General features: G+C 42.5%; 1 protein-coding gene across 1 annotated transcript in view; it reads right to left on the bottom strand.

Moving 5' to 3' along the window:
- Positions 1–23060, bottom strand: part of DTWD2 (DTW motif tRNA-uridine aminocarboxypropyltransferase 2) — a 111417-nt gene that overhangs the window by 64456 nt on the left and 23901 nt on the right. Inside the window, exon 2 of the mRNA XM_089491887.1 lies at positions 4928–5018. Coding sequence (XP_089348013.1) covers positions 4928–5018 — 91 coding nt within the window. The remainder of the gene's footprint in view (positions 1–4927; positions 5019–23060) is intronic.

Here is a 23060-nt window from a genome sequence, read left to right as displayed (position 1 = left end):
TTGCTAAGCTTCTAGTTTTCCAATATTACAATGTGACACTGGTACATAGCCTCCATTTAAACTTGTCCTCAAATGACTTATACATCTAAGGAACTTGAGTTCAAATGTATAATGTTTATTATATATGAACTAATCAAAAGCACTTTGATATAAACTATTAGATTATGGTAATGAAACAAAATTGCCTTAACATTCTTGGAAAGAACTACCTGATTAATATGCATACCAGTACTACAAAGTTATTTTTAAAAGCTGTTTACTACTTGCAAGAAGGAAAGAACACTTGGGCTAGCAGGAATAAATGGACAACTAGGGGGCCAAAAACTGGAAAAATACATTTGCATAGGGGGAAGATTGTGAGCATGCATGTTCATATTTGTGTAAGAAACTTGGAGACTTAATTGTCACATAGGGGTTCAACAGACCTCCCCATTGGAACAGCCTGCAGCTGCCCCTTTCCTGGCCTTTCCGCAGAGCAAAAAGAAGCTGCAAAAAGTGCCTCCTTTTCACACTGCAGAAAGGGCACCCTAGCCATGGTGGCGGTGGCTTTTCAATGCTCCTTTGGCACCATTTGAACACTGTACCAACAGAGTGCTGTGACACCCCCCGCCGTGTGGTTGGGCATGCATTGTGATGCCATCACAATGCCAGTGTGGAAGCGGCCAGCATGCATACACCATGCCCCCATGTCACCCCCACACTAGCGTATAACGCTGGTCTGTAGAGGCTCATAATTTCATGTTGCAATTACTTCATAAATATAATAGCCAATAGTCATATGCCCTAAATGATTGGGTTTTGTCCAGATTTAGAGCATGTACTCATGTTTGGCCTATTAGGTGGCCCAAATGTCTGTTTTAAAGAGCACCTTTAGAGAACTAGAGGTACATGGTTGCACATGAGTCAGCAGTGCGACGCGGCAGCTAAAAAGGCCAATGCGATTTTAGGCTGCATCAATAGAAGTATAGTATCTAGATCAAGGTAAGTAATAGTGCCACTATATTCTGATTTGGTTAGGCCCCACCTGGAATATTGTGTCCAGTTCTGGGCACCACAATTCAAAAAGGACATTGAGAAACTGGAGCATGTCCAAAGGAGGGTGACTAAAATGGTGAAGGGTCTTGAAACCTATGAGGAGCGCCTTAGGGAGTTGGGGATGTTTAGTCTGGAGAAGAAAAGGTTAAGAGGTGATATGATAGCCCTGTTTAAATACATGAAGGGATGTCATATTGAGGAGGGAGCAAGCCTATTTTCTGCTGCTCCAGAGACTAGGCCCCGGAACAATGGATGCAAGCTGTAGGAAAAGAGATTCCACTTCAACATTAAGAGGAACTTCCTGACAGTAAGGGCTGTTCAATAGTGGAACATACTCCCTCGGAGAGTGGTGGAGTCTCCCTCCTTGGAGGTCTTTAAACAGAGGCTGGATGGCCATCTGTCGGGTATCTGTCATATACTGAGAGTTCCTGCATCCAACTCTATGATTCTATGGCAAAATAAAGTAAAACAATGGTGGGATACAGACCGGCTAAATGTAGTGTGGTGGCGGCGGCAGTAGGGTTAGGGAGCGCGCACCATTCAGACGCTCCCTACCCCTAGTATGTACTAGGGTTAGCTTAGTATGTACTGGCAGCAGCAAAATGGCGGTGTCCTGTCTACACGGGCACCGCCATTTTGATGCAACGGCCGCTTAGCGTCCGCACGTCCTGGAGTCATAAGGATGTCACGAGTGCACCATTAGTGCACTGCAACATCTTTATGGTGCCGCAAGAAGGACCCGCTTTTTGTGGGTCCTTTTTGCTGCACGAGAGAGCCGTGCAGTTTGTCCGCTGCGGCTCCCTCCCGCAGCAAAGCAAGACACTGGCAGACCGCCCTTTTTGGGCAGTCTGTATAGCGCCAATATTCTGCCCGAGTGTTTGGTGGGATTCTTTTATCCAGTTAGGGTAATCAAAACTAAGATTTACTTGTAAGTGAAACTGTTTTATCCATAAGACTAAAAAAAGAACAAAATCATAATTCAATTGTTGCCTAATAATGCAGAAAATAATGCAGATATCAAGTGTGAGCAGAGGTGGCAATTTAAACGAATGGCTAGATCAGTTTATATCCATTCTTTGGAATGAGATATAAAGTCAGAACTGAACTAAAAGAACTACAATTAGCCCACCAATTCTAGTTGCTTTTTAAAAGACATTAGTGAAGTATAAAGGTTAGTTATGTTTATAACCCACTGTAATGGCATGTATGCTCTTAAATTCTACTGACCAAAGGAGAGCTTTGGTATGGCTAACCTTCCCTGGGTTTGCACCCTAAAAGGCATATACTGTGTGGTTATTGCCCTCAGAGAAAACTGATTCAAAATCCAGAGAAAGGGAAAATTCTGTTTTAAGAATTTTGCCTATAAATGTTGTCATATGGGGCATTACTTCACTGAAGTGCAGAAAAGGATATTTGTCTCTTTTTTATGGGAAGGATGCGCTCTACCTTTCAGACTTTCTGCTCTATGCAAAATGTAACCTATTTCTTTCTATAAACTGAGGGCCCAATCTGAAGAATAATTGCATTTGGCATGTGATCACCACAGATGTCAACAAATAAATTATTCAGTTATGATGAACCACAAGGAATGTTTTCTATATAAAACTTTACATGATACCCAAATTCATGGAAAGTAACTAGGGAAATATTGTAGCAATTTTCTAAGTTACATTTGGATTTTTGTTTAATTGATCACTTGATTTCCTCTGAAATGGGTAATATGTAACATAAAAAATCTCAGTACTCAATATTCATTGTTCAGTGGGGAATTCTATACACAGTAAATGAAGTTCATTAATGGCACGAGATCAATGCATGTGAACATAACAGTCAAAATATACTCTATCCATAGCTTTAAATTTTCTTCATTGATTTTTAAATCAGCACTATTTATGCATTGTGATCATAAAACTTTTTCTTCTGCATTCTAGACTATCAAAGAGAACTTTACAGTCTTGTAACTCCAGTCACATTCTGCTGTTTAAATGTCAAAGAGAAAATAAACAAATCTTTGTTAGAATTTACTCCATCGTGATGCAAAGAAAAGAAAGAAGAGGTGTGCACAGAATTTACAGTTTTTCCTCTGAAACTCACACCTACAGCTGCAGAACTATCAAATGTTTCTTAAATATGCTTCAGTTTAAAAAATTTCCTATCTGCTGGGAGTTTGGCCTATCAGTATCACATGCACCTTGAAGTCAATTCAACTTTGATCAGTGTTTGTACACAATATGATAAATTGCTTTTTAAAAACCTGGATGAAAATGCTCATCTGGAGTACTATCCCAAGCACAGTATGTGAATACACTCCATTGGACTATGTTGTTAATAATCTTAGATTAATCTTATGCCTGGTACAGACGGGCACATTGTGGTGATATTAGGGCTCGATATGGCAGCCGTCCAGACGCACCAAGTCCTAGTGACGTCACAGGTGTGTGCACCCATCCACACAGCAGGCACCAAAGCTGCACAGCTGTGGCGCTGCGTACAGACGCCTATCAGCAGAAGCGGTGTCATAGGGCTCCTTCATGCCCATCTGCTCTAGTCCCACGATAGTAAAACTGATTTACATTCAATTTAGATTTTCATTTATGTATGCTTATGGAACCGGTATTTTGTGCAACAGCTTTTACATGCATTCATGTGTGATTATAGGTTATCTATAGGACAAAAGAATCTTACTAAAGATGTGAGAAGGGGAAGCATACTAGCTCCACTGTCTCTGTCCAAGTTTCCATACTTTATGGAGGGAACCTTATGCACCAAAAAGGGTTAACAAAAAATCAGAGAAAATTTTATTATATTCTTGCACTCTTAGCAGAACTAATTTCCACCTCTTAAACAAGGTAACAAATGTGGAACCCCTAGATATGCATGGACACATCTAAGAAAGAATTTTGCTTAACACCTCTGAATATCACCCAGTTTGACTCTACGGCCAAGTATACATGGGCAGGAAGTGGCGTGGCAGTGCCGATTAGGGTTCTGAAGTGTGCAGCAACTGCATACTCCATAACCCTAGAAAGTGCCGCCACTGCCATCATGCTGGTCTCCCGTCCACATAGAGCCCGCCATGATGACGTACACAATGCGCAGCATCTGCATGTCGCGCACAGGAAGTGGCATCATAGGGCTGCATTGCAGCCCGTATGACATTGCAAGGAACAAGCTGCTCTAGGCAGCTTCTTCCTGGCTGCATATCGGTCCTGTGCAGCTTGGCTGCTCTGGGAATGATACACAGCAAAGAGGGGCAGTGTTTCGCCAACCATATGTATAGCCCCTACATTACTGACACCTCAATTCCAGATAGTGTTCTAGATAGACACTCAGAAGAAAGTATCAATAACTGTGATAGAGAGAGTCAGAGTGGATTGAGCACTGGACTATGACTCTGGATACCAGGGTTCAAATCTCTGCTCAGACACAGAAACCCACTGGGTAACCTTGGGCAAGTTGTGCTCTCTCAGCTTCAGAATAAGGCAAAGACAAACTCCCTCTGAACAAATCTTGTCAAGAAAACCCTGTAATAAATTTGCCTTAGGGTCACCATAAACTGGAAATGACTTGAAGCCACACAACATGATTGTTAGATGGGAGGCATAATTTTTATGCAGTAAATTCTACTTTTGTTCCTTATTGTTTATCTGCTTTGTAACATTTATTATACTTCAATAGATATATGTATTGAAAAGACCCACTTATCAATTCACCTATCAAAATCCATGGGATTATTTTTAAAACCAGTACAGTATATGTATGGTTGGACAGTCACTGGTTGGTAATGGTAACAAAATTCCACATGAATCTACAATTTTCATTTGCACTGTTTTGTGCTGTTTGCTGAACAAATGCCTCATTCAAGTTAGGTATTCCCCATAGTCATACTCACCTCTGCTGGATGCTGGATGATATATAGACAAGTGGAGACTTTCAGTGGATGAACAGGCAAGAATGGACACAGGCAAACCTTTTGAGGACGGCTAGAGGAAAGAGGAATATATAAAAAATATACTGGTAGTTAATAAATGAATGTTTCTGTTGTGCCTTTGGTGTTGCATCTCAGATAAACACAATGACCTGTAATACTGGGGGAAATTTGAGTACTTAACCTTCATCCAGGCATATTAAAAATAAAAACAAAGAACTTTTACTGAATGCCTTAATCTGGGGTATTTATGGCCACAATTAGAGCTCTATGGTATTTCAGGGCAATACAATGTACTATGTCCATAGAAGTGTTCATTGGTACACAATCAAGGGCACTCCATAATACCCAAACACTCACAACAAGGAAAATTATTTTCATCTGAGTAGAAACATTTAGTATAAGTAGCTGTTAGCCCACTTTTTTCTTTTAACCAAAAAAGGCAACCACAATACATAAGGAATAGTTTTCATGGGACAATTTTTGTTCCAGCTGTTTTCCACCTGGATTCATCAAGCACCTGGTTTCATCAAGCAGTGAAAGCCAGGCTTCTTACAAAGTAAATCCCATTTACTCCAATAGCACTTAATTGTGGTACACAGGATAACCCCACAGGAATTTTATATTGGATTTTATTATTTATTCATATCCTACTTTTTCTCAACAGAATTCAAAGCAGTGGGCATAGGGTTACCAAACAGTCTTCCAGGCTCTGACAAGATAGGATGTCTGTGTATCAGAAAGGGTGCTCTATCAAGATCTCATAGGGGCAGTACTAAACGCTGCCCCTGTATGCCCCAGGTTGGTGCTGTAGCAGCCGCACTGACCCGCTCCCTAAGGATGAAAGGATGTCACAGGCTTGCTTGCACGTCATGATGACTCCCCTTCTGGCCAGCACCGTTTGGGCACTGCACTGCACGTGAGTCATCATGGCACACCCCATAAGTGTGCATGCCATGATGGTGGCAGAACTAGGGCTCGGAGCATGTGAATGCTCCACCCTAGTTCAGCCATAGCACGCAGTCAGGCCGGCACAAAGCGCCGGTCTGTACTGCCTTGTAGTGAAGCAGGAAGAAGTACCCAGATTTGCTGAAAACTAGTTTCAGAAGGCCTTATATGATGGGCTATTCAAGGACCGCAAGGTCTGTAAATGGATTATCAGGACCCTAACCCTGAAAGAGTACTTTCACTTGCACAGCAGATTCTTTGGATTTAAGGCACCGATTCCCAAACTGTGTCTTTCCAGGTGTTTTGGAATTTGGCTCCCAAAATCCCAGATCGTTGGCCAAGATGGATGAGGCTTTGGGAAGTTGAAGTTACAAAACACCTGGTGGCCAGAGTTAGAGAATCACTGATCTAAGTGAATGCTTGTAATTTTAGGAAGCAGATGTTTTTGTGTAAACAATGGGAGCTGAACTGTGATTCAAGCAGACATTACTGAAATCATATAACATACTGGGGGGGGGGGGGGGGGAGCAGTCTTTCATGTTTAAGAGTTCCAGCAAAAAGAATGAGAGCAAGAGAGAAAGAGAGGAGGAGGGGAGGACCAAAATGGTACAAGTTCTTAATGTCAGAGAGTAATCTCATGAAAACCTAGTTTCCTTATTAAAGAAACATCCAGTAGTCTTAACAATTTATACTGATAAGATTATTCAACTATACTTTTTGTTTACAGTTTTAAGGGTGTAAATTATCCCAACCTTAAAATTACGGTAATAGACAATTAGTGTCAAAAATATTTACTGTCCTCTCCATATTATTCAGAATTAAAGACCTAAATTGAAGAGTTGTTTTTACTAGCTTTTACAATATAAGAGTCATGGCATATAATCTCCCTTTTCAGACACATATTCAAAAAGAAAGAAACAGTAATCAACACATTTTTAACAAACAACACCAATAAAACTAAATGAACAACAAAAATTTAATGAAACAGCACAAAATAAACCAGCCATTTATCCAGTTTCTTGATGGAATAAGGATGTTTTTATGGCCTTCCAAAAAAGTGTACCTCTACTAAAAAGGAACCAGAAGAAATCTGCTGTGGCTTTGTAGATCACAAGTAATAGCCAGAATCTAGCCAATAAACAGAAATCTCATCCATATTTCTGTAATCCGTTTTTGTAAGTCCCAACCCCTCTCAAGAGCCATATGGTGCCATTTTGTGTATGCTGAAATGGGCAGCTTTTACAAAGAGCAGGGTGCTAATGAATCTGAAATGGTACAAAGACACACATATACGGAGCCAAGGAAGATGCTATTCAACAACATTTGCAGACTGTCTGGGTACTACTATAACTCAACTCTGTGGAATTCCTTTCCATGGGAGGCTAGGCTGGCTCCCTTTGTTCTGTTCATTCGCCGGCAGGCAAAGATGTTTTTGTTTAACCAGGTTTTTAATGAATAAGTAAAGGGGATTTTTATTGGGGATGTTCTATCTTTTAAACTTTTGGATGTTTTTTTAAATTATTTTAATGTATTTTATGAAGTGAATTGAATTGCTTTTAAATCACTGTAAATTTAATTTACTATTTGTGAGTCACATTGGGTCCCACACTGGTGGTGTATAAGTGAATAAATAAATAAACTGCACACCTGAACACCCTTCTAAAACAGGCAATTCCTCACCCAGGTTAGCATCTGCCCACTACAATTTATAATACTTTCCAGTCACTTGTGCAAACATTTTACTGCCATGTCTGGATCAAAACAGAATGAAAGACAGGTAGCTCATTATTAAGATAGAAATAAAATTTTTATATATTTTCTAGCCAGATTGAGAGCTTGAATGGAATCCCCTTATCATATTCCATTTTTGTTCTTAATACCATAATTTCTAGCCAGCTGAAAACCTTGTTCATAAGATAATACAGTATTAGATACAACTAAGGGCCCGAACAGACAGGCGAAACTAAAGCTGCTTTGGGTCACTTTGGAGGTATGCTGTTTAAATGACAGATGCATTTGCAGAGGCCAGAAGCTGCACTTCAGTCCTTAGGACTGGGGTGTGACTTCTGGCCTCTTAGAACGCATGCATTATTTAAATAGCATACCTCTAAAGTGACCCAAAGCAGCTTTAGTTTCGCCTGTCTGTTTGGGCCCTAAGCTATGAAAATATGAGCTTGAACATTGCTAAACATCCAAGCACTGAAATATGTAGCAATTTGCATTCTTTTAACTGTCCTCCTCATCTGTCCACTCACTCTGCTGTGCTGTCCAGCTGCTGCACATCTCTATTGTGTGCTCCACTTTGTGCTGTAGCTCCAGGACCCCTTGCCCACTGCCTCATCCTCCTCTCTGGCAGTCTCGGGAGCCAATCTTCGGGGAAGGATATGTCTCCACTTTTGAGGGAGGAAAATGGGACCTCCCCTTTCCATCTTCTGCCTCTTGCATCACTGCCATTGTTGCCATCCGGGCCAGCCTCACCTCGCTTCCTTTGCCGGGATGGCAGCAGGGGCAATGGGAATGCAAGAGGCAATGGATGGAGGGGACGGTCCTGCCTTCCTTCTTTCCTTTTTCAGAGTTGCAGACCTCCCTCTGTCCCTTGCCTCTTGCATAGTCACCAGTGCTGCTGTCCTGGGCCAGCCTTACCTAGCTTCCTTTGCCAGGGTGGCAGCAGTATGGAGAATGATGCAAGATGCAGTGGATGGAGGGGGTTTTCCTGTCTTCCTCCTTTCCTTCCTCAGAGGCAGAGACAAGCCCCCTATCCGCTGCCTCTTGCATCATCACCAGTACCGCCGCCCCAGGCCAGGCCAGGCCAGCCTCACCTCACCACCTTTGCCTCTCCCTCTGCAGCTGCGGCTGGCTTGGAGCCCCCCAGACTGATGCATCTCATATCCCTGCACCTCCTTGTGACCCCTGCTTAAAGTGATGTCATACTTCTTCCCCTCTCCTTTGGTTTTTATGAAAATGTTCTCAACCAGCCTTTTATGCTTGAAGTCATGGACCTCCTCACTGGTGAACAGACCTTTTCCATATAATACTGCTTTTCCTCCTTTCCTGTTTACATTGTTCCTTTTGAATAAATTACATCCTTCCATTGTTATGTTCCAGTCATGAATCTCATCCCACCAGGTTTCATTAATACCTCTTAAATCATATTTGCCTTCCTGAATTAATCTTGCTTATTTACTTTGTCCTGAGCACTGGTATAGAGACCATGGTTCATCCCCTCTTACTGATTCTTTATTGTTTCTTCACACTCACTGGTGGTACCATTGTCCCAGTTTCCTGTGTATCAGTCATGCACTTTTCACCAGTACCTGGTGTCCCTCTTTCCTCTGGAATACTGCCTCCCCTCCCATTTATCCAGTTTAAAGCCCCAGTGAAGTCCATAGGAGTCCCGGTAAACACAGCATAACTCTTTTGCATTATGAGGGTTTTTTAAAAAAATTGTATTGTGATTTTAAAATGTTGTTGAAACAGGCCCTTTAATCCTGTGATAGGAAAAAGGCAAAATATAGAGAAAATAAAGTAAAATTTCTTAGTAGAAGTTTGACACCATGGAACTATAGGTAAAAAAGCCAAATATTTCCCAGCAACACCATCTGTGCCACCAGTTCTTCTCTCCCAGTATTCTTTTTATCATCCTAGGCCATAAGCTTGATCAGGAAGGAGTACTGAAATAACCACCTGAACTCCAAACTTTTTCATCTTCCTATCAAGAGCTTTTTAGTCAGTTGTGATGTGCTGACAGCTTTATCTGGCACTATCATTTGTTCTCCTGTAGATCAGAAGAAAGGGTTACCAGTCAGAGGTTTTGACAAGTCTCTTTTCTCTACATCACCAAAATTCTCTTTTGCCCCCTCTCAAAATGTGTCTTACTCTTTCAGTTTCTCTCCTTCTGTTATGTTCATATTCCATTCACCTCTTCCTTCTTCTTTTCCTGCCAAGTTTAACAGTACAGGTGCTGTTTTATCATACAGACATTCAAATTGTAAGGGAGTTACAGACAGCCATAAACTGAGTAGTGTGGCTGACTGGTATAGTCAAAACAATCTAGAATTTCCAACATCTGATTATGAATTGCAGCGAGATTATAAATAATACATATATAGCCAAATAAACACATACACTTCTAGCAGAGTGTAAAGATAAACCAGTGTAGCTATAATGAATCCCATGGCTGCACAACTGATTGTGGATTGGATTAACATTGTGGATTAATACTGAATGATACAGAATGGGTGCCATGGCACTTAGGTCACCCAATGGTCAACCAGCTTCCTAGCCACCAAATCAAAATTGGTTGTGTGTGTATTTCCAAAATAACTGGCGGCACTGAGGCCCCCTGAGAAAGTAACTGCTTGAACAAATTATTTTTACACTAGTGTAGTGCTCGCAGAGATAACAAACCACCTGCATGTTAAATTGCCCTAGGACAACCAAGATTAACAATGAGTGATCCACACTCAGCTCATGGGCCTGCACAGTAACATTGACCTCCCTTTCTTTTACATACTAGCCAAAATTTGATGAAGAGATTCTGTATCCAATGTCAGGAGAATTAGGACTCTTTTTCCTTCCTTCTGTGGCACCAAAGACATATTCTAGTCTAGAGGGTTTCTTGCTCTCCAGAAAACTTTTATAGTATTCTGTCAGAGCTCTCAACTCTGGCTGAAGATACTTCTGAGGAAATATAAAATTGAATTTCTACATGCTACCTTTGCCTGTCTAAATTGAGGAGCCTAGTTGCACCTCTTGATTCTTTTTCAGTGTTTAAACTGAAACTGTGATAAACAGACTTTAAGACAAAGAACACACAGCTATTAATTATTTTGTTTACTCTTTATTACTTTTGTTTGGCTTATTTCTGTTTTGTCAGTTTTCTTTCCTTATCCTTGTTTGCTGTAAGTGTGTAAAATTACAAAAAAAGCCTTTAAATACAGTGTACCTGCCGCATTGAGCATCTGCCGACGGCAAGCCACAGTGATTAAATGCTGGTACTGCAGCCATTCACAACCACAAGGTTGTGACTTCAATCCCTTGCATCCTTCTGTAGGTCGCTAAAATAAGTCCCCAGCTTCTTGCGGACAATTAGCTTACACATTTAAACCGCTTAGGGAGTGCTTAAGTCCACTGATAAGTGGTATAGAAATGTACTTGCAACTTGCTATTGCATGTGGCCTAGGGAGAGATTCTGCACGCACCATCATTGAATTCCATGATATTTGAGATCCTATGGTCTTTGCCATCTGTGGGGGTATCTGGAACAGAACCCCTGCAGATAAGAAAGGCCCACTGTAGTACAGTCAGCCTTCAATATCTGTGGACTTGCCACCCACAGATTCAGTCATCCACAAACGGCAAGCCCACATTGTTTCCAATGGGAGTGTGTTCACGTGGCTGCACCGCCATTAGGGACAGCCCCCGTTGTTTCCAGTAGCAGCACATGCAAGCAGCTGCACTGCCATTAAAGACAACAGGATCCACTGTCCCTCTTGGCAGTGTGGCCACGTGCACACACCGCCACTGGGAACAGTGGGGGGTATCCCTAATGGTGGCTCAGCTACTTGCATATGCTGGCATTGGGGACAATGGAACTCAAGCATCCACAGATTTTAGTATCCGCAAGGGGGTCCGGAATGGATCCCCCACAGATACTGAAGGCCATCTGAGGATTTTTTTTTATAGTAAATAAAAAGACCCAATATATTCCAAGGAGAGAGTCTCCAAAGACAACCATTAGCAAAGGCCAGTTTTGTTACCCCTTTAAACTTGTCCTTTTCTTTTTCAGTGCAATTAGGTGGCTAGCAAGCTGTGTCTCTACTCAAATAACTGAAATATAATGTTATGTTTCTGCTTTAAAGCTGGGTTTAAAGCACATATGCTATTTTAAATTTACACCTGAGCTCATCTTTTGCTGCCTTTAGCAAATCTGAATTTCTTTTAAAAGCAAGCTAGATACTCTGCACAGAACATGTTAATGTTTTTTTGTCTGAAGCTCAGCCCTCACAATCCTATCAGCCTGTCATTAAACTGAAACCTCTCTCACAGCAGGCATTCAACACAGGAATTGGAAGTGTGAAAGAGACTAGTTGCTTCATTTGGCTGCCATCTCTGGCATTTGTCTAAAAACCTCCTCCTGTGCCCTTTCTGGTTTATAAAAGCAGCCAGAGGAGGGCTGTCTGAATGGGAAAGGGAATGTTGAAGGGTTCACTGTGGCAAGGCAGAGTTCCATCTTGTCCAAAGGAGGCTGTGGAATTGTCTTTATTGGGGTGTCCCTGAACTTGACTGCACTTAGATAACTACCACCCAGTCTTTTTTGGGCAAGGTTCTGGAGTGCATGGTAGCCTCCGGGTTGCAGGGGTTCCTGGATTAAACTGATGATATACATCCATTTCAGTCTGGATTCAGGGTTATCCATGGAACTGAGACAGCTTTGATCACCTTAGTGGATTCTGGGAAATGGACAGGGGGAGTATAACCCTGTTGGTTCTGTTCAGCGTCTCAGTGGCTTTCGGTATCATTGGTCATGGTATCATTGTGAATTGCCTCTCTCAGATGAGGCTTAGGGGTCACTGCTTTGCAGGGGTTCTAGCTGTTCTTGAAGGGGAGAACTCAGCAGTCAGAGCAGGGAAATTCCTGTTCAGCCCCCTGCTTGGTTTTGTGTGCCCCCCTCCCCCCCCAAATGCTGTTTAACTCTGATATGAAATTGCTGAGAGAGGTTGTCTGGAGATTTGGATTTCAGTTTCACCAATATACTGATGACACTTTCCTTTCTATCTCTCCTTTCTATCTAACTACAAGAAAGATGTTTTGGTTTTAAATCAGTGTCTGTTGATAGTAATAGACTGGGTGACAGCAAACAAATTCAAGCTTAATCCAGACAAGAAAGAGATGCTCATGGTTGGTCAGAAGGCATATCAGGGAACTGTCCTTGAACACTCAGTTTATCAATGGCGGGGTACAGACCGCCGCTTTGCGGCGGTCTGCCGCCGCCGCCAGAAGGTCCGCGGGGGAGCCGGAGCCTTCAGACGGCCCGACTCCCGCGCGGACCGAAAAAAGAAGCTCCAAAATGGAGCTTCTTTTTGCGTCGCGTTTGCGACGTAGCGAGGCGCCAGGGGCGCGCTCGCTACGTCAGCAGCGGTGCGACGCGTCTGGACGCTGTGCGTCCGATACGTAAAGATGGCGGCGCCCATGTAGAAGGGGCGCCGCCATCTTGTACGGACGGAGTCCGTACTAGGCCATGGGGCGTCTAAAAGAGACGCCCCTTTTTTAAAATGGGACGTCCGGAGGACGTCCCAAATGGCAATGTAGAAAGCCCCTCTGTAACCTCTGGCTGTCTGTACACCAACCTATCTCAATTTTATAGATAGCTGGGCTAGTTTCCATGGTTTCTTCCTCCGTTAAGAAAATATTAATATACACATCCCCTTTATATGCACTGCACCTTTCTTCTTAGGTGTCTTGAAGATGTGAGACTATAGTGTGAGATTCCTCACATCTCCAGAACTGGCTCAATATGTTCTTGAAGATGGAGGTCAGTTCTTGGGCTCCAGGACACATCTGAAAGTTTGGCAATTTTCTTGGAGATAGAACTCAATTCCTGGTCATTTTAGGCTAGACTTGGAGGGCTGGCAATCTTATGTACAAGACTAATGAAGGAAGTTGTGATTGCTGAAAGCAGCAGAATCCAGCAAAAAATGATCAGTGTTCCTGCAAAAACCTGAAAGGTATTCCAAGATCATATTTAATTGTGGAAGTTAAGAAGGATCAGCTCTTATTAGTACTTGGATAGGAGACTGCCAATGAATACCAGGTGCTATATCCTACATTTCAGAGGAAGTAACTGGCAACATGACGTCTGAGTATTCCTTGACTGAGAAATCCCTATGAAATTCATGAGGCTGCCATAAGTTAACAGATGATTTCACACACACATTTTCCCCCAGTTGAGCCAGTCCTAAATAAGAATTTTATCTTTTCTCTTCTAGATGTTTCCATAGTTTTATATACCAACATTAACAACCTAAGAAGTGTCTCCCGTGGTGTCCCTTTTCACTCAGGTCAAACCAAACCAGTAGGCTCTTTTTTGTGTCCTTCTTTGTTTTTAATGCATACACAAAGTCAAGCTGGTGCTGGAAACAAGATGCAAGCAAGTGGAACTGCATCCAGGGGACAGTTCCAGATATATTCTACACAAGGCTGGCTTCAGCTGGATGTTGCCATCCAGTTTGTAACAACTTTGAGCAAATTGTTTTAATTGGCTACATCATTGTATTTTATGTTTTATTTGTGCTACTAAAATATTAACTCTCTAAGCTACTTTATTTCTTGACTGAAAAAAACTAAGGTATAAATGTAACAATAAATGGATCAAATAGGAACCATAAAGGGCAGAAATAGATGTGTTTTCAACAGATGTTTCCTAGCTTTAGAGCTCCCTCCCTCAGGGGGTCTGCAAATGTCCAAGCTTGGGCATTTGGGGAAGTGATGGAAGACTTATTTAAATGAGGTTAGGGAAGTGGCTGTATCTGTTTGTTAATCCATCATAATAGTTTAATTACCTGTATTGTAAAATGAGTTTAAGGACCTAAAGGATGGTGCTAATGAGAAATTCAATACTTTTTAAAAAATTACTAATTTCTGTCTTCAAACTAATCTTTTCCAATTGCAAACTCTTTCATTAGGACACTTTTCAAACACTGTATAGGCTTCTGCTACATGTGGTTCTTTTGAAGTTGGCAGTAAAATAATATGATCACAGGTGTACAGAACACCAGGAGGAAAAGTTTTCAAAACATTTCTTCTTTCCAGTGTAATAACCATTGGAAAATGAAATGAAAGGAATGGGGATGGTGGTGGTTGTGTTAGGAATCAGAAGCAAGTTACTGGATGTTGATTCTTGCAAAAAATTTAAAAGGCAAGGGAAAACACTGAAGCAGGTGCTTACAATTTTTGCTTCAGTCTATTCATAGGACATAATAGGCATCTAATTTCCTAAGTAAGGCTGAGATTGCAGATTACTTTTCCTCTTAAATGAATGATTCAATAAAAGCATATTACTTGAAAATGAGCAGAGAATTCTCTGGGAAAAGTTATCCACTTTTAATCATTCATTTGCCCAACATGAGAGTTTGTGGAATTCAAATTCTAGTCGTGAGTACATGTCAATCAAATATAATCAAAAGAAAAAATAAACTTTTTAACATTTATTATGTACTACCCTAAGCACTGCAAAACACAATGGCATCTATTTTCCCACTCCAAGTGGAAAAGCTGCTCCATTATCCAAGTACCATCAGAAGATCTTCTGAGGCAAGAGTAGAGGAGAAAAAAGTAACTAAGCTTGAACCTGTGAATAGAAAGCAATGGAGATGAAAATCAACAGAAAGGAAATTACAGTTCAAACCATAACCTTCCCAAATTTTGCTTACAGATATAGAGGAGGTTTCCTATTTGAGGCCCCTATACCTCTTTCACAATGGCAGGAGAGGTGGGACCAGCAAGTGTATCTCCATTTATGTGTTGATCATCATGCATATATGAATGCCCAAACAAGGTTAGAAGTGATCACATAAAAACATGCACAAGCTGGGACATCCATTCTTCAGATGGCTTTTTTCTGAATATTGGATACTGGCTTGAAAATGTCGGAGGGGGTGGTCAAGGTTCATGCTTCAGCAAGCTGAACACACCAAGATTTTCTCAAGAATGAAAAGCAATGCACTTGACATCTAGTGAGGATACAAAGGGATTTTACATTTTAAAGTTCAAAGAAAGAGCTTGCTTGCTTTCATTCAGGATTCCATGTCCACTTAAATCTTTGATTTACTTTTAAATACAGCCACAAAAGGGTGACAATTAATTCCAGCTTTGATCATGGATCTTCCCTTGTTGACAAGTAATGTGACACCACCAATCATTTTACATGACTCTCAAACAGACACTACGTTGTAATGATTTTCAGCCAAAATGCAATCAGCCTGACTTCCAGCAAGTGAAGCAATATGCCTGAAAGCTGCACATTACAGTGCTAAGATATTACTAACTACAGTTAAAACTGGAAGAAATGCTCGAAAGAACACCACTCTGGATTAGGGCTTTAAAGCAGCCCCTTAAATTTCCTAAAAGGCCTAATATTCATGTTCAACTTTCAAGACATCAAAGCCAGCTAATGAACTCTTGGGGAAAAGGAAGAAAAAACAGTAGTAAATAATCTGTGGTGCAACATTAACTAAATATCCATGACAGGGAATTTTGGCTTCACAACTCTGGGGTGAAAAAAACATTTTTGAACTTTTAACAAAATTCAGGACTGACCCTGAGACTGTGGCTGAATTATTCTTCTGGTTTTCTAAATACTAAGGAAGAGAATTTCCTCAGTATTTCTGGCTGTAAGTGAAGACTCTGTTGGGCACCTAACTGCAAATCTATGAAAAGGAAAGCCAAATTTGGACTTTAGGTGCATGCCTGATCTTATTTATTTGATTATTTCTATCTCACAATATGCATACAGTGTATACAGTGTATTATTACAGTGTATAATAAGATCTATTTGCCCAATTTGAAACAATTTAAACCAGAAAAAATGATTAAAATAGAATCAAAACATTTTAAAAACCATCTTGATTCACGTAGATATTTTCTGAAAAATATAGAAAAGCTCCTCAGTCTCACCTCAAAAGAGGCAAATCAGAGACATATCACAGAGACAAAGATAAGGAAAGCTTTTCCCAACTATATATGTAGAACTATTTATGAAGATGGAAACATCCACCAACATAAGTGAAATCCCTTCCTTCCCAGTAAAATACAAACCCACCACCTCCACCTCCTTTTCCTCCAGTTACTTTTAAATATTGGCTTTCTCCCCCTCTCCCAGTCTTCACAACAATCCTATGAGACTGGGCAAGCTAGAGAGAATGACTTGCACAAGGTCACCCAAAGTTTCCTGTCTCTGTGGGTGACGAGGTCTCCCAAGTTACAACCCAACCCACTAACCACCATGCCATGCCATGTCATGCCATGCCACACATCCCATTTTTCTGCACAGGAATGCATGGCAACAAATAACCTACTTTAAAACAGTAAAATACAATACACAGAGCATCATTTTCAAACACTTTGCAGCCAGAGTGTTTACTGGGGCAGGCTACAGAGACTGTACAACTTCCTGTTACAACAGCTCCACTGGCTGCCAGCCTGTCTCAGGGCAGAATTCAAGGTGCTGGTTATGTCCTATAAAGCCTTGTTGGGCTTAGGTCAAGACTTATGAGGTCCTTAGTTCAGTCCCAACACCATCATAAGGATGTACGGTAGGAACATAAGATTAGGGTCCTTTCTCAGTGGCTGCCTCTAGAATTTGAAACCCTAGAGATGCTGGAATGGCCCCTTCCTTGTTGTCCTTCCATCATCAGGCATACTTTTTTTTTTCATTCAGACCGCCCTTTTTATAACTGATAGCTTTTAAGAAAAGAGCTTTAAGAGGGTCCAGTATTGTAAATTGTATGATTTAAACTGTTTTTAATATTTCAAAGTTTATGTTTTAAACTACTTTAGTATGGTCAATAGTTTTAATGTTGGTTTTTTCTGTATGTTTTTTAATTATATGGCAATAATTTCAATGTATAAACTGGCTTGAGTCCCAAACTTGGGTAAAAGGTGGGATAGAAATAAAGTCAGTAATTATAATACTAAAATTTTAAAATCAAATACACCAGGTAGAGTATCTGTGAGTATCTAAAAAAATAAAATATATATCTTGATTGCATTTGCAGACACAATGAGGGAGAGCCATTTTCATGGAGGGACCAAGCTCCAAATGCTGAACAATGAATGACATATCCCTCACAATGCTACAATGGCCATCAACTTAGATTTTTCACAAACAGCTTTCCTTAGCTCCATGTGGTAACTCAGAGCTCTTACTTTTCCACACCATCTCCAGCATGAATGTATATTTCTTTTTTAAAAAAAATCCCTATGTGACATGGCCATTGTTATGTTCACTGAGTTTATCAGTTTAGCAAGTCTAGATTTTAGGGTTTTTGTTTTATTTTTGTTTTGTTGTTGTTGCTGCAGCTGTTGTTGTTTTGCCAGAAGCTTCCCATTCTGGTTTTGTTCAAGTATCTGCTGTTCGTCTAGGCTTGCCATATCCCGCCTGGGGGCGGGACTTTCCCGGTTTGGGGCAGGGCCGCACGGTCACGGCCCGGTTTGGCCCCGTCCCCGGGATTGCCCCTGCTCCCGGGCGAGATATAGCAAGCTGAGGGAGGCTTTCGCTTGCCGCTTGGGCCCAGGCTTGCAAGGAAAGCCTCCCTGAAAGGGAGGAGTCCCTCTCCGCCTGGGCTCCGCCCCCGCCAAGGGCGGGGCCCAGGCCCAGAGGGAAAGCCTCCCTGAAGGGGAGGAATCCCTCTCTGCCTGGGTTCCGCCCCTGCCGAGGGCGGGGCCCAGGCCTGCAGGGAAAGCCTCCCTGAAGGGGAGGAGTCCCTCTCCGCTTGGGCTCCGCCCCCGCCGAGGGCGGGGCCCAGGCCCGGAGGGAAAGCCTCCCTGAAGGGGAGGAATCCCTCTCTGCCTGGGTTCCGCCCCTGCCGAGGGCGGGGCCCAGGCCTGCAGGGAAAGCCTCCCTGAAGGGGAGGAGTCCCTCTCCGCTTGGGCTCCGCCCCCGCCGAGGGCGGGGCCCAGGCCCGGAGGGAAAGCCTCCCTGAAGGGGAGGAATCCCTCTCTGCCTGGGTTCCGCCCCTGCCGAGGGCGGGGCCCAGGCCTGCAGGGAAAGCCTCCCTGAAGGGGAGGAGTCCCTCTCCGCTTGGGCTCCGCCCCCGCCGAGGGCGGGGCCCAGGCCCAGAGGGAAAGCCTCCCTGAAAGGGAGTAGTCCCTCTCCGCTTGGGCTCCGCCCCTGACGAGGGCGGGGCTCAGGCCCACAGGGAAAGCCTCCCTGAAAGGGAGGAGGCCTTCTCTGCTTGGGCTCCGCCCCCGCTGAGGGCGGGGCCCAGGCCTGCAGGGAAAGCCTCCCTGAAGGGGAGGAGTCCCTCTCTGCCTGGGCTCCGCCCCCACCGAGGGCGGGGCCCAGGCCCATAGGGAAAGCCTCCCTGAAGGGGATGAGTCCCTCCCCGCCTGGGCTCCGCCCCCGCCGAGGGCGGGGCCCAGGCCCAGAGGGAAAGCCTCGAAGGCTCCTATTCAAATGTAGGACACAAAAAAAATGTGTCCTACATTTGAACATTTTGTCCTACATTTGTCCCGGTTTGGAGGTCCTGATGAATGGCAACCCTATGTTCGTCTCATGTTGACCTCTCAAAATTCAGTAAATTAAGCTAATGGGGAAATGAGAGAATTGATCTTGAATGTTTTTATCTGTGGAAAAGAACAGTCATCTTCTTCTATACACCCCTTGCTTGTTCTGAGGCCAAGACACAGGCCCAAGTGTGAAATGAATCTTAATCAGTTGTACACATTTTCCAAAGATGCTGCTGATTCTGCCTCATGAGGGAAAAGTGTGGCAACTGCTCTAGCCTAGAGTTTATTTGGAAACTGGTCTTTATTTGGAAGTTTTGCAAGCCTATGCATGTTCAGTTAGAAATCCAACAGAGCTCAATAGGGCTTATTCCTTAATCAGTGCACATGGCATTGTACAGTTCATCACTTTAAAAAAAAGGCTTTGTAAATACTCAGCACTGGGTGTCATATCCTACATGGAGGAGACTTCCTTAGAGAAAGAAGGGGAAGAGAAGAGCCAATTGGAGCTTGGGGAGGCTGGCAGTCCTGCCATGGCACCAGCAGAGGTAGAGCCCAGGCTATTTCAGAAGGCAACTGGAGATTAGAAAGAGACACTTCATCTCTTTGAGTAATGTAATGCACTGAGAGCAAAATGTCAGGCAATGCCCTGCTTCACCTTAAACAGAAGATGCTGAGCTCGTGAAGCTATCTCAGCCAATTGACTGCTCACTATAAATTATCTCAGCCCAGGCTATTCTGTTGGTGCAGGACAACAGTTTCCAAACCTCTGTATAATCCTGTCTAACATCTCTGGCAATCTGTCTTTCAGTGTATTCCATATATACTTTATAAGTCAACCTCATGTGTGGGTCTTGGGTTTTGGAGCCAAAATTAATGGATTTTTATATGATCTGTGGATAAAACGAGGGTAAAAGATAGGGGCATATAACAAAGGATATAAAGGAAAACAATGCCAAAGAACTTACAAAATTACAGCAGGCATAAGTGTTTTTGCTCACCCTAAAGGTGGGGTGGATGAGGAGAGAACTATGGTAAATCTTAGCTATATGTGTGAGCAAGGTGATCAGATACACATGAGGCTAAAAAAAATGCACATACATCAAAAACAGTGAACAGGCATAAACAAAGAAAATGGAAATTATGGGCCCAAACAGACAGGCCAAAATAAAGCTGCTTTGGGTCACTTTGGAGGTATGTTGTTTAAATGACACATGCGCTTTGGCACAGCTTCTGGCCTCTTAAGATGTGTGTGTCATTTAAACAACAGACATCCAAAGTGACCTGAAGCAGCTTTATTTTGGCCTGTCTGTTTGGGCCCTATGTTAACAGTTATCATAGCCTTTAACTTAAATACAGGGCTCTCCAGACCGTCCCAAAGGGACGAGCTGGAGGTGCCCAGTTTCCCTCTGGAGGGACACTGCAGCATCCAACACAAGTGGTGTTCCTCCACACCAAAAAGAACTTTGAAAAACCAGGTTCTTTTTGGCGCATGGGGATGTCATCATTGCGCCATTGGCACATGGGGACGTCATCATTGAGCCATTGGCGTGTCCATTGACATGTCCACAATGCAAGCGTGGCACCTGGAGGTGGGGACATGGCGCCGCACTTGTGTCATGCATGCACGCCACGTATGGACGTCACCATGAAAAGATGGTGCCACCGATACATAGAGGTTGTCCCACAGCAAAGAGAGTAGAGGGGGTCAATACTTCTTTTAGGTGCTCCTGGGATGGGTTGAGCTCTCACAATTTGCCACTCTACTTAGAGAAGGAGATGGGTTCTTTTTGGATAGGAGTTAAAGTGCAATACTTACATTGGCCCATAGATAAGTCAACACAGGTTTTTTGGGTCAATTTTTTGACTAAAATTTCTAAACTTATACATGAGTATATGCAGAACTTTTAGACTAATCGTTCTAGTAACTTTCCTCTGCTCAGGACTGTTTTCTCTCTTTCAACCATGGACTGGTTGGACCATGATGGTATCTTTATGTAATCTTTGGGACTGGAGTGGCTTTCCTCTTTACAGTTCTCGTGAGCTGTAAGCACATTTAAACTGGGCACTGATCTTAATTTTCCACAAACTCCTGTACTGAACCCTAACAGTAAGAATCCTGGGCTTAGCTTTAGCAAGAACTGGGTTTTATTAACAGTAAGGGCAGGGAACAGACAAATTGCTACCTAAAAAGCCCTGCATACTTTAAAAAAGCAATAGATCAAACAAATTGCTACCTGTTTGGACAAAATATTTTTCACTTTTATGTTTCGTCTACTTCAAATGAAATCAGTCACAGCCATGGTCATGAAGTCTTTCTGCTCATTTGTAGTAACCGTTCTGCTTCCTGGCATTAATGGATGTGATAGATGCATCTTAGCTCTCAATTCAGAAACCTTGGAATGCTATGATACCATTGTATCCCATTTTGCAAAGGCAAGTTTGGGAAAGAACAACAGCAGAGAGAGAGAGCAAGTCGTGGGGTTATTAAGCAATGAGATTATGGATCATGGTTAAAACAAATTCAGTTCACACTGATTTTGGTCAGGCCAGCTATGAATCTAGCATGGGAGTACTGGCCTATCACTATTAAGAACAAATAATGACAAAGCTGTCAAATTTATTTTATTGTTATTCTACGGCAGTGGTCCCAAACTGTGCCCTTTAAGAGATTTTAGACTTCAGCTCCCACAAGCCACAGCTATGTTGGCCAATAGCTGAAGTCCAAAATCCCTTAAAGAGCACAGTTTGGGGACCACTGTTCTATGGCATGAAAACTGACTAAGCATTTTTCATTCTTCCCTTCCTATGCTCTATAAAAAGGTAATGGAGAGCAGACGGAGATGAGAAAATGCAGGAGAATATAAAAAGATTGGACATTACAGGTTCTATTGCCTCCTTTAAAAAGAAAGGATTTATGTGGGTAGTCTTCATTAACAAATTGTACTGTAATGCAAATTGCCCACAAGTCAAAAGGGAACAAGACTATGGTTACTTGAGTTATGTCTCTATTTTAATTGAATAGCAGTAAATGACAAAGAGAGCACTACAAAGCAATCCCACACCAGGGACATTACAGTTAAACCCTTAGTGGTGATAGCCAGTAACTAATGAACCTGAGATTGTTGGTATTTTTTATGCCTCTTGTTCAACTGTGTAGATTGGGTTCGCAGTGAGTGTGACATAAGATACTTATGAATAGTGCCTTGATTTTGCAGAACATGGTGTAATACTAATGGTAGCCATTAAGAAACATTCATTAAGATGAAAGTCTGAAGCCTCAGAGGATGGCAATGGCAAACCCCCTCTGAAGAAACTTGACAAGAAAACCCTGTGATGGGTTCACCTTAGAGTCACATCTTGAAGCCACATAACAACAACTAAAAGCTTTTCCACATCCCCATTTATAGCAATAGCAATAGCAAGTACATTTCTATACCGCTTATCAGTGAACTAGCACTCCCTAAGCGGATTACAATGTGTAAGCCAATTGCCCCCAACAATCTGGGTTCTCATTTTCCCAATCTATGAAAGGATGGAAGGCTGAGTGGACCTTGGAGCCCTCCTCTAGAATCAAACTTGCAAAACTCTGGTACCAGCATTTAACCACTGCACCACTAGGGCTCCTTCTCTATTGCCCTATTTTACTGCTCTTGCTCCTCAAAGTGAAAAGGCTGAAATTCCTGAGTTCTCCTCTCAGAGATTATCAGAACTCAACATCGGGGTGGGGGGGGGGCTTCTATTTAAAAGGGGGGAAGAGTCATTTTTGGAGCTGTACCCCAAAAAACCAACAAATTAGGATTACAGATCAATCCTGCTCCCAGCTAACTCAAAATATGCTCCACATTGATGGACTCATCATGCATCCCGTGGCAAATACTACCACATAATCCAACTAGCCACCTACATAGTACATCATTAGAGC

This window comes from Sceloporus occidentalis, unplaced genomic scaffold (assembly GCF_023333645.1).
Source record: "Sceloporus occidentalis isolate IW3139 unplaced genomic scaffold, rSceOcc1.0.p SCAF_1, whole genome shotgun sequence".
Lineage (NCBI taxonomy): Eukaryota > Metazoa > Chordata > Lepidosauria > Squamata > Phrynosomatidae > Sceloporus > Sceloporus occidentalis.
Note: the sequence above shows the minus strand (reverse complement) of the source record. Positions and strands in the feature narration are given on the sequence as shown.